The sequence below is a fragment of the Microtus ochrogaster genome, chromosome 8 (assembly GCF_000317375.1).
Source record: "Microtus ochrogaster isolate Prairie Vole_2 chromosome 8, MicOch1.0, whole genome shotgun sequence".
NCBI classification, from domain to species: Eukaryota; Metazoa; Chordata; class Mammalia; order Rodentia; family Cricetidae; genus Microtus; species Microtus ochrogaster.
The window spans coordinates 46,759,676-46,771,902 of NC_022015.1; the positions used below are offsets into that span (position 1 = coordinate 46,759,676).

The 12,227-nt window shown below is 34.4% G+C and overlaps 1 protein-coding gene across 2 annotated transcripts in view; it reads right to left on the reverse strand.

The window, feature by feature from the left end:
* Nucleotides 1-12,227, reverse strand: part of Vps13a (vacuolar protein sorting 13 homolog A) — a 221,262-nt gene that overhangs the window by 114,680 nt on the left and 94,355 nt on the right. For both annotated transcript variants that reach the window (XM_005352017.3, XM_026781029.1), the window contains exons 26-32: nucleotides 11,793-11,949; nucleotides 8,378-8,457; nucleotides 6,434-6,493; nucleotides 5,081-5,234; nucleotides 4,161-4,277; nucleotides 3,974-4,077; nucleotides 624-791 (exon numbers count right to left, since the gene is read on the reverse strand). In XM_005352017.3, the coding sequence (XP_005352074.1) occupies nucleotides 624-791; nucleotides 3,974-4,077; nucleotides 4,161-4,277; nucleotides 5,081-5,234; nucleotides 6,434-6,493; nucleotides 8,378-8,457; nucleotides 11,793-11,949 (840 nt within the window). The remainder of the gene's footprint in view (nucleotides 1-623; nucleotides 792-3,973; nucleotides 4,078-4,160; nucleotides 4,278-5,080; nucleotides 5,235-6,433; nucleotides 6,494-8,377; nucleotides 8,458-11,792; nucleotides 11,950-12,227) is intronic.

Consider the following 12,227-nt stretch of genomic DNA (forward strand, 5'->3'; position numbering starts at 1 on the left):
AGGCAGGTGGATCTCTGTGAGTTCGAGACCAGCCTGGTCTACAGAGCTAGTTCCAGGACAGGCTCCAAAGCCACAGAGAAACCTTGTCTCGAAAAACAAAAAAACCAAAACAAACAAAAAAACTAGGAAAGCAGGATAGTACCACTGTATGAGTAGGGGGAGAAACGGGAATAGCAAGACACATAGATCTGAAGAGAGAAAAGAGAAAAAGAGGGGTCTCCAAATCCTTCTATAGCTACACTTTCTCAGTCATGTTCACTGCCACCCTGTTAACAAGGGAAATATACAAAACAGAATTCTAATTAATTGTAAAAACAATGAAATTCACAACCAAATGGGTGGCACTAGAAAATATTATATTGAATGAAGGAGCGCAGACCCAGAAAGACACTCCATGTTCTCTCTTATTTGTGAATCCTATCTCTGAATCTTTAGATTTGACTACTTAAACACAAGTTAACTTCAAAAGCCAGGAAAGAAGAGACTGGGCCAAGAGGAAAAAGGATAGGAGAATACAGTTACTATGAAGAACAAAAGAGAGGAAACTGGTGGTGGAGGTGTATTTAACTGCATACGAGTGGGAGGACAGTACAGAAAGAGACAAGGAAGAGCTAAGTACTTACCATAATAGAATATAGGAATTTTGTGACAAACACGACTTCAATGCAACCAACAGTTAAATTAACTTGAACATCAACCACATTCATATCTGTGTATGCAGAGCCAGCAGTTGCATTCATGTAAGAAATCATTTTGAAGCTGAAAACTTCCTTTCCAGTGATATAAACAGCCTGGATGAGAGAAGAATCCAAAATATTAGTCAATTTTTGAAGTAATGTACCCCAAGATCAAAGTAAAATAATAATAATATTGTACCATTTGGAAAATCTTTGAGGTACTTGAGTAACTACAAATGAGGTAACAATTCCAAATGCTTTATTAGACCTCGTAACCTAACCTGTTTTTTGTTGTTGTCTTTGAATGTCATAAAAGTTAACAGGTCTACCTTGGCCATGTTTTATGTTTTTAGTTATGCATCTCACTTGGATTTTCTGCCTGGCAATGGCAGTCACCATATGCCTTTAGTAATTGTCAAAGCTAAAACACACTACCTACATAATTTACCTGAACTCAGTATTTCGCTTCGTTAAGGACTTTGAAACATTCTTTTTGTATTCTTTAATGCAGTGTCTCAATTTTAAACGTCCCATTCTTCATCAGTTGGTGAAGAATCATTTTAATTGCTAACAAAAAATTGCCGGGGGTGGGGGCTTAAAATTTCTACCTCTATAACTACCAGTTAAAGGTATAAGAGACAAGAAATTAATTTAAAAAAATTGGAAGAGTATTAACTTAAATTTACAGTTTTCTCAACTCTTAATTCTAGAAGCAAGAACAGGAGATTGAAAAATCAACAAGTAAATCAATCGCAGGTCCCCCAAAAGCAAAAGTATGAGAGATTTTTGAAGGCTGAAGTAGTATAAAAATTGAACAGAGTGTAGCTGTCTGGATGTGATGCATGAAGCTAGAGAAAATCATTTCAAGCCCTAAAATTAACAAACAGCCAATGAACTATTATAATTTTTCTTGATATTACTAGAAATATGGAATAACAAGAAGACAACAAAAATGTACATCATCTAAGAAAAATCAGGAGAAAAATCTGCAAGGAGAGAAGATTACAAGAGGCAGGGTTGCCAAATACCATGTAAGTTATGGAAGAACAATTCAGCTAAAAAAAAAATAGAGGCTGACTAAATACCAGTGTTGGAGACAAAGTCCCTGGGAAAAACAAACACAGTATCTCTCAGAAGTAGGTATTTTGTTATCCTCTTTTGGGAGTACATAAGAAAAGAACTAAGACTGAAATTAGGGTTGTAGTTACTATTGGTTTTGGAAAAATGAAAACATTTCCATCCTATATAAGGCCAAAAGCACTGGGCTGGAGAGATGGCTCAGTAGTTACCAACACTTACAACTCTTCTAAAGAACTGGGACTCGATTCCTAGTACCCACAGGGTAGCTCAAAACTGTTTGTATCTCCAGGTCCATAGGATCTAACCTCTTCTGGCCTCCCTGGGCAGAAGGCATGGACATGGTGTGCAGATAGAAAGACATAAGAAAATATCCATCACAAAAAAACAAGTGTCTTTCTTACAAAGGCCTAAAGCATTACCAAAATTATTCTCTGACCAAAATGAGAGTCAATAAACCTTGCTGACCTCAGGCCCAGGTAAAGATACAAAATCTTAGAAATAAGGACAAAGAAAACTCTATCTAAGGGAAGGACAAGAAGCCTTCATTAGAGCAGACCACAAGATGTCCTCTTTAGCTTGAATTTAGTACTCTTTCATTAGGAGCCAAGAAGCACAGCAAGCAAGATGCCCCAAGGAGGAGGAGATCCTAAAGAACACCCCATTTGTGAGACCTACACTGGAATCCAAGAAAAATGATAGAGGAGCAAGATAAGAGGACAAAGAGACTTTTCAATCTGTACCTCTTTTGAGCTATATTTTAATTTGGCCATATTTTAAAAATAAAATACAGAAGGAAAAATCAATGTTTGGGGTTATAATTCATTTCTGTTACTATCTGTATAGCTTTTAGTAGATAATTTTATTTCTGTGAGCATCACTTTCTAGAAAAACAAAAATGTATGCCCTATCCTTCATTGTCCTATATATTCTATGAATCTTAAAGTAACAGTGACAGAGGAGCAAATAACAACTTTGGAAATTGCCATCAGTATTATTAAAAATTGTAATCCTTATTTCTACAAGTCATGCATATTTGACGACTTTTGTGCCAATCACTCTTTATTGATATATATGTATATATATAAGTATAATTTTGTTTCTCACATAAAAATCAGTTGATGACTCTATCAATAATGATGACAGAACTGGAGATAGGGCTCAGCAGTTAAGAGCACTTACTGCTGTTCCAGAGGACCTGGGTTCAGTTCCCAGCACCCACATGGCAGCTCATAACTATCTGTAACTTCCATTTCCAGGGGATTCATCACCTTTTCTAGCCTCTGTGGGCACAAGACACACATGCAGTACAAACCCCATTATGCATATGACATACTATTAATATATGCATGTAGTATATATACATATATGCAAGTAAAACACTCATACAGATACATTAAAAAAATTAATAATACTGATAACAGACTAGGACCAGTCATGTACAAAGTTTTCTTTCTTTTATCAAACTCTAAATGCTCATTTATTGATCCAAAGAGTCCTTCAGGTTTCCCAATCTTACACTTTAGTATTTTGTCATCAGGTCCTTCAATACATCATTCTACTTAAATTCCTTATTATCTGAGAATTACTAACAAAATATCTAGCCATCTACTTCAACTTCAAAGGATTCTCTCATTTCATGAGAGTATACTTGAAATACATCACACCTTCTAATACCACTATCAGAACTAGGCAATTAGGGATATTTACAGAACGAAACACTTTTATTTGTCAGTGTTCTTAAAAGAAGCATTATTAGCAACACCCCTTCTCCAACCACTAAAAACATTTTTTGCTCCAGGAGAATTATTGACTTAGGAAAAATCACAACCTTCATTTTATAAATAAAAGACTAGATTAGGTAACTGAAAGGGTTACAAATATTATCAAAGCTAATAAATCAATTGTGCTTGACTCTAAAACCCATTATGCACAAGACACTGCTAATGCATGATAATTCTATTTAATTGATAAGAAAACTACATATTTAATGATAAAGTGGTACTTAATACAAACAAAATCTCAGGGCTGGAGAGATGGCTTAGTGGTTAAGAGCACTTGCTCTTCCAGAGGACCTGGGTTAATTCCCAGCACCAACATGGTAGCTCACAACTGTCTATAACTCCAGTTCCAGAGGATCTGACACCTTCACATAGACATAAATGCACAAAACACAAATGCACATGAAATAAAAATAACTAAAAATCCCAAAATCTCACCTTTTTGTATACAGCCATTTTATCAGAATCTAACACAATTATATTCCTTAGTTTTGCATTTATTTCAGTGACTAATGGCTTCATAATCATCTCAGAATCAAGCCCTAAGAAAATAAAACAATGAAAAATTGCTTTTCTTTGTCTTCAATTTGATAACCTTAAAAATGTTTCCATGAGATGGTATTACCTTCAATCTTAATTTCAGAAATTTTTTGTTTCTGATCTTGAATAAAAATCCGTAAACAAGACAATTCAGCCAAAAGTTGCAAGGTAATAGTATCTTCATTCGTGGGTAGCTTTAAAGCTACAGAACAAAGTCACATTGTAACACAAAGAAAGGTTTAGTAATTAGCACACTACACACAGGCAGCTAGAGTATCACCACAAATGATTTTAACATCAGATTTACAGTTCAACTACAGGCAAAGAAAAAATATTCCCTTCTAGACTGAGAATTCTAAATATGAATTATCTAATTAATACAAAAACAAATAGTCCAAAGACTGTTCTTAGAGGTAACTAATCATTTGAAACTAAGAAATTAAACCAATAACTATGAATCTTTGAGACAACTGTCATTATAGAAAGCAAATACCCATAGTTCTTAATGGTAACTGATAGAGCATCTCTAATTCAAAATTTCAAAATGCTGCAAAATCAAAGGCTTTTTGAGTATTATCACTATGCTCAAGAAGTTTATTTTTTTTTGCTCAAGAAGTTTTAGATTTAAAGTAACTCAAATCTTAACCTGCACTCTGATTAAAAACAACCATAATACTCAAATGTCATTTACATTTTTCTAATCTAAAATTATGTCACATAAACTTTAATCTAAATCAAGTATTTCTTGTCTAATTTACAACTCAAATATATTACAACATAAACTCTTTTCTGTAGCACTAGTAATTTTCCTTAATCACTAATCTCTAAGATTAGCATGAAATATGATGAATCATTTTAGGTGTTTGTCTAATAAAAAGCAACACCAGAGCCTAAAATTACTGTTCCAATTGGTGAAAAAAAGAAACAAAGAACAAAACAACAACCCCCAACAACAACAAAAACAAAACAAAAAAAACCCAAAAGCTTAAATTTTAACAAATATACCAAGCATTTTAATGAGATCTCCTTTGTCTTCAGTCTCTGCAACAGACACTGGGGCAGATTGTTCCCCTAATTGTGGAAGGGTATTATTAAGATAATTCATTGTATTGAGAAGTGCTTCAGTGTGTAAATGAATATCCAAAGAGGAAAAATTCACCTATGGAACAAAACTGATTTTAGTACTAAGTCAAAAAACCATCGGACTCAATGGTCTTTAAAATACACTATGCTGGGCTGGAGAGATGGCTCAAAGGTTAAGAGTACTGTCTGTTTTTCTGGGCGGTGGTGGCACATGCCTTTAATCCTAGCATTTGGGAGGCAGAGGCAGGCAGATCTTTGTAAGTTCAAGACCATCCTGGTCTACAAGAGCTACTTCTAGGACAGGCTCCAAAGCTGGGGGAGCCTAGGCAGTTTGGATGCTCAACTTACTAAACCTGGATGGAGGTGGGCGGTCCTTGGACTTCCCACAGGTCAGGGAACCCTGATTGCTCTTCAAGCTGATGAGGGAGAGGGACTTGATTGGGGGAGGGGGAGGGAAATGGGAGGCGGTGGTGGGGAGGAGGCAGAAATCCTTAATAAATAAATAAATTTAAAAAAAAAATAAAATAAAAAAAAAAGAAATGCCAAAAAAAAAAAAAAAAAGAAAGAAAGAAAAACAGCCGGGCAGTGGTGGCACACGCCTTTAATCCTAGCACTTGGGAGGCAGAGGCAGGCGGTGAGTTCGAGGCCAGCCTGGTCTACAAAAGCTAGTTCCAGGACAGGAACCAAAAGCTTCGGAGAAACCCTGTCTCGAAAATGAAAAAAAAACAAAAAAAAAAAAAAAAAAGAAAAGAAAAAGAAAAAGAAAAACAAACAAATAAAAAACAAAGGGGTACTGTCTGCTTTTCCAGAGGTCCGGAGTTCAACTCTCAGCAACCAGACAGTGGCTATCATCTATAATGAAATCTGATGCCCTCTTCTGACATGCAGGCATGCATGAAGGTAGAACACTGTTTATATAATAAATTCATATATATGGTATTTATATATGTGTGTGGTCACGCACAGCTTTATTCCCAGTACTCAGGAGGCAGAGGCAGGCAGATCTCTGTGAGCTCAACACCAATCTGGTAAACAGAGCAAGTTCCAGGACAGGTTACAAAGGTACAAAGAAATTCTGTCTCAAAACAAACAAACAAAACCAACGACAGCAACAAATATATACCCTATACTTTGTGGTATAAAACACATGATTTAAAATATTCAGCTTTATCATTGGAGAATCTTATAATTCCAATTATAAAATAAGTACTGGTAAGACATCTAGAAATAGAAATACAGTTTCTAATTTTAAAATAAATAATTATATATGCATACCTTAATAAGTTGTAAAACATTGTTATAAGTACTTTTTAAACTGGGTGCATTTTTTTCAACCTATACAAAGAGAAAATGTATCTATTAGAATATATTAGGAAGACATGAAATGTCTACAACTACATGACAGTTGTAAATTTTTCAAGATTTGGATACTATACATAAACTATAAATGTGGTGGCTAGTATGTTACATGCATACACGCATATATATGTACATATATTTACTTAAACAAGCAACTATTTGACCAGAACAAGGCAGCTGCTTTACTATAATAAACAAAATGTGCTACATACGGGATTTCTAGCATAAAACAAGTTTTCAATTAAGAATACAGGCTATCTTCCTTATTATCTAGAGAAAACATGTTATAAGGTATCAAATATAGAGAACTATCATTTGCTCCTCAAGAGCTCTGAATGTTTCTTCCTAATTTTTCCTGTATTTGAAACAAAATTTGGGCGATAATAATCTACAAGTTCCCAAACACTTGTCTTTCCAAATATCTTACAGCCTTTCACAATGACAAAATTGTATATTTATAGCGTACTACCTGATGTTTCATGGAATGCATACAAAATGTTTAAGTAAAGCTAACATATATCCATCAACTAGCTTACCTACCATCTACTGTAAGACATTTGAAAATTACATTTGGAAATATACATTATTGATTATAGTTACTCTGCTACCCAACAGATCTCAAAATCTATTCTCCTTTCTAGCTGAAACTATTTTCTGATGTGGGATTCCCCTCTGTATGCTGTGATTATCATTAATGAATAAAGAAACTGCTTTAGACCTATAGGAGAGCAGAACTTAGCTAGGCAGGGAAAACTAAACTGAATGCTGGGAAGAAGAGGCAGAGTCAGAGAGAAGCCATGTGTAGCCCCACCAGAGACAGACACTGGAACTTTACCCAGTAAGCTACAGCCTCGTGGAGACACATGGATTAATGAAGATGGGTTAGTTTAGGATGTGAGAGTTAGCCAGAAAATGCTTAAGCTATTGGTCAAACATTATTGCAAATAATATGGTTTCTCAGTGATTATTTTAGGGCGGAGCGGCCAGGAACAACAAATTTCTTTTATCAACAATTCCTTATTCTTTCCTTTCACAGTAGTCCCAACTTGCAGTAGCCACCATTTTCTTTTCACATATATGAGTTCAATTTTATTAGAATCTACATATAAGTAAGATCCTCCTGTATATTTCTCTCTGTGAGTAGATTATTTATTTCACTTAACATCATGGCCTGCAGACCGATAATGTTGCAAATGTCATGATTTATCCTTTTTAAATAGTAATCCATTTAATATGCACATAACACAATTGCTTTTATTTTCTTTAGTGTTTGTATATCCTAAAACCTGATACAAATACACAACAAAAATCTTTAAAAATATCCATGAATTACAGAAACAAAAATAGTCTTAAGTATGGTAATATTCTCTTGGCGTAATTCTTATTACAAAGTAATTATTAAAACACACATAATGGCAAATAACAAAGAATAATTCAAAAGAAGACCATAGTACATACAGAAGATGAACAAAATTTTAAAAGATTATAAATCAATATAATGGAATGGAGTCATTGACACTTAAAAAGCAGGTAACCAGATAATGGTAGAAAGGATGTAAATTCATCCATCCTCTTGTACCACATACAGTAAGAAATTTCATCACCACTAATCATTTGTTTGTTTTTCAAAAGTCTGGTGGAAAAAGTCAACCTACAGTTCCTTTCTTCTTAGAGCACAAGATACTTTGTTTGCTATATGAAGTATTTGTGAATCAAAACTACAGAACAATAAGGCCCAAACAGAAAGACCTTTAAAACAGAGGCCTTTACAAACTTAAATTAGAGTAAAAATTAAGCACACTAAATTATAAATTTCATAGCAAATCTACCTGCCCATCAGGTAGAAGCAGAACTGCTTACCCTCACAAATTCCAATGTTAACAAATCTTCCATTGTGTTATCCAGGGTGGTGATCAAATAAATTGGTTTCTTGTTTTCATCTAAAAATAGTTTAAGGATTATTTCTTGGTAGTAAAATTATACTAAGATAAATTAGTAATTATGGTAGAAAAAGATTTCCTTAGATGCTACTCAGTAAGATCCCTTTGTTTTTTCAACTCAAAAAGTGTCCTTTCTCCATACAATGTATCCTTTCTTTGTATTTCAACAGTAAAGTATCAAACCTTCAGACATATAGACAAGCCAGTAACAAAAACTAGCAAACTGTTAAAGAGGAACCAAAATAACTTTTAGTGGTAATGAAAGAGCATGAAAAATTCTAGGACTGAGTCATAACAATGCCTGGAAATAAAAAACCGAGTACCTCTGAAAATATTAGTTGTGGAAATGCATCAAGAAAGTGTTACATTTTTTTTTTTACATTTTTCTATATACTAGATAAAAATCAGTCTTAGCAGTACATATCAGTTTACTTAGGTACATTACTAATTCTGTTCAAAACGAGATATTCCATGAGAATTGTTAGAGAAGAGATATCTGTATACTCTTTAAAACTATCATTATCAAATTACTTACAGTTGCTAAAAAACAGTATCTAGAGACTGGGATAAAGGACTATAAACTCATTACACTGCTCTAGCTGAGGAAAGCACGGCACAATGTCTATGCAGCCCTTCAAACTTAAAACCATGAGCACATGAACCAGCACCCTATGTTAGGTATTAACCACATTTTTCGACCTTAAGAAGATCTACACTTCATTTACATGTTTATCAGCTTCTTCAACAGCTGTTTACCACATCATTCGTGTTTCATAAAGTAACTCTGCCCCTCATTCCTCAGAAAATAAGAGCAAACTGTTTTAGGAATAGGCACAGTAGGGATGGTATATAATGCTTTTAGGAACAGGCACAGTAGGGATGGTATATAATGCTTTTAGGATTAGGTACAGTAGGGATGGTATAAAATGCTTTTTTGCAAGGATTTATTTATGCTTTGCCTTTGAGAAACAAAAATAAGCATAAACATAAAAAGTAACAATGGCTATACTACTTCTTGAGTACTAGAGAACACTATTCAGCTGGTTTACTTCTTTTTCCAATAATCAAAGAAAATTGCTTTGGGGCAAAAGAACAGAATATAATTTTGACATAAAAGAACAAAAATTCAGCACCTATATAATAAACTTTGTGTGACTAATTGATAACTGCGATACATTTCCCCACACCCAAGTTTGTGTGACCAAGAAAAACTGTGACACAGTCTACCACAATCAAGTTTGTAAGCTCAAGAGACAACTGTCACACAGAGTATCACTCTCAAATTTGGGAGACCAAGAGATAATTGTGGCACAGACTACCACATTCAAGTTCGCAAGGGCTGGAGAACAAGTAGACAATGTGATACCATACAAACACATCCCGCTGACCTACTTTTGGGTTAAACTACTTAATTTTATTGATAATTTTCAAAAGAGCCAAAGAACTTAGAAGATGTCACTTCCCAAAGGAGCTATGACAAACTGACACATGAAAGGATTCCCCACATCATATACCATCAGAGAAATTCAAACTGTCATTATATACCTATTAGAAGGACTGAAGACCAGACACTAACAAAATGCTGACAAGGATGAAACAATAAGTACTCTTATTTATTACCAGGAAAATTATATATATATAAAAACACTGGAATAGCTTGGTGGTTCATTTACAAGTCATGTATTTAACATAAAATCCACCACTTCAGTTCCTTAGTATTTACCCAAAGAAACAGCAAAGGTCTATACCAAAATCTGCATATAGCTATCTATTAGCATCATTATTCAAAATTGACAAAACATAAAAGAAGTCAAGTTGTCTGTTATAAGTGAGTGGATAGGTAAGCATAATGAATACCTATTACGGACAGTTGGCTAGAAAGCAATATTGGATATATTGGATAGATAATAATAATGTTCCTATGCAAAGGATTATGATTTACTGGTCAAAAGTAACTCTCTGTCAAGCCATGAGAAGACAAGAAGATTTAAACACAGATTACTAAAAGAAGCTAACCTTAAAAGGATGCACATTGTGTTATTCCAATCATATATTCAGATAAAAGGGTACAACATAGAAGACATAGAATCATCTTAAGCCAGATACCACAGTGGGAGAACAGCAGATACTGAGCACAGTGAAATCATGCTTCTGATTATACCACCATAAGAACTGGCCTTTATACAGTGGACAAACACATAAAAAGTTTAACACAAATGTTTAAATCTAATGCAAACAATGGATTTTGGGTGATAAAAATGTGAATAGGTTCAACTGTAACAAACATATCATACTGTTGGGGAAGTTGATAAGTGAATCATGGAATTTCAGTTAAGTGGATAGACCTAGAAAAGGTTGTATTGGAGGAGATAATCCAGACCCAGAAAGACAAATGCTGCATAGTTTCTCTCATCTATGGTTCTTAGCCCCATCTAAATTTAAGTGTTGATACAACAACCCTTCATTAAAGAAGCTTCTTTTTTTTCCTTTCCTCCTCCCCCCACCTTTTTTTCTGTTTGTTTTGTTTTTTGAGAAAGGTTTCTTTGTATAGCCCTGGCTGTCCTGGAACTATCTCAGAAGACCAGGCTGACCTTAAACTCAAAGAGCTCTGCCTACTTTGGCCCAAGTACACCATCACCACCTGGCAAGAAGTTTTGATTTATAGTAAATGAAGACCATCACAGAAAATCACCATATAGAGATCAATGGATGAATTTACGTGACAGCTCCTACATCTATGGCTGGCTCTGAAAACATCACAGAAGACGGAGTGGAAGATTATAGGAGCCAGGAAGTCTACTGTTAAACAGTCTCCTCTAGAAACAGCTCCATAAACAGGATCAGAACAATAGCAGTATCAGTAGACATGCTAATGTGGAATAGGGACAATTTCACAGGGTTCCACCCTAGACAAAAAACTATAGACAACTAATAACTGCTAAGAGAGGAAGATTAGAGGATGATCCCTTAACCTGATGATTCAATATAGATTGGTCAGCCCTGAAGTCATCCATAAACATACAACAAAAACAGACTCAGCAGATTATATTTGTGTATTTTTATATATACACATATGCAAACAAAGAAAGATACTGTTGATTTGAGAATGGAGGATGTGTGGGAGGTGTTGGAGGAGGATGGGAAAGGTAAGTGATGTAATTATATTTTAATTAAAAAATATTAAAAAAAGAAATTAGACTATCATAAATTTAAATGTAATAGTCTCTTCTTTTTCAGACTATTTCAAAATATTGATTGAAAGTCTAAGGAACAGAAAATTCTATAACAAGTAATCAAATTATGAAAGTAATTTATATATCTTTTAATAGTCTTACCTAAGTATTCTGGACATTTTAACCAGAACTCTTTCAAAAAGGCATTTGCTTTCAAATCAAATGTTCTAATCTCAACTTCAGTACCCAATCCTAAAACACCCATTTCTAGCACGGGTAGTTCACAGTCTCCCACAAGGTGATAAAACTGAATCAAAACCTGTAAGAAAGGAAAAACACATAGCTCACCTATGTGATAACATAAAGATGCATATGTAGTATGTTAAAAATTGAAACTTATATTGATTTTCTATTCTCCCCACACAATCAATGCATACTTACATTGTATAATCATCACCAAAAAATATGTTTTAAAAAACTGCCCACCAAGGCCAGCTGGACTGTGACTGAAAAAGCATGGGATAAAACCGGACTCTCTGAACATGGCAAACAATGAGAGCTGATGAGAAGCCAAGGACAATGGCACGGGGTCTTGAT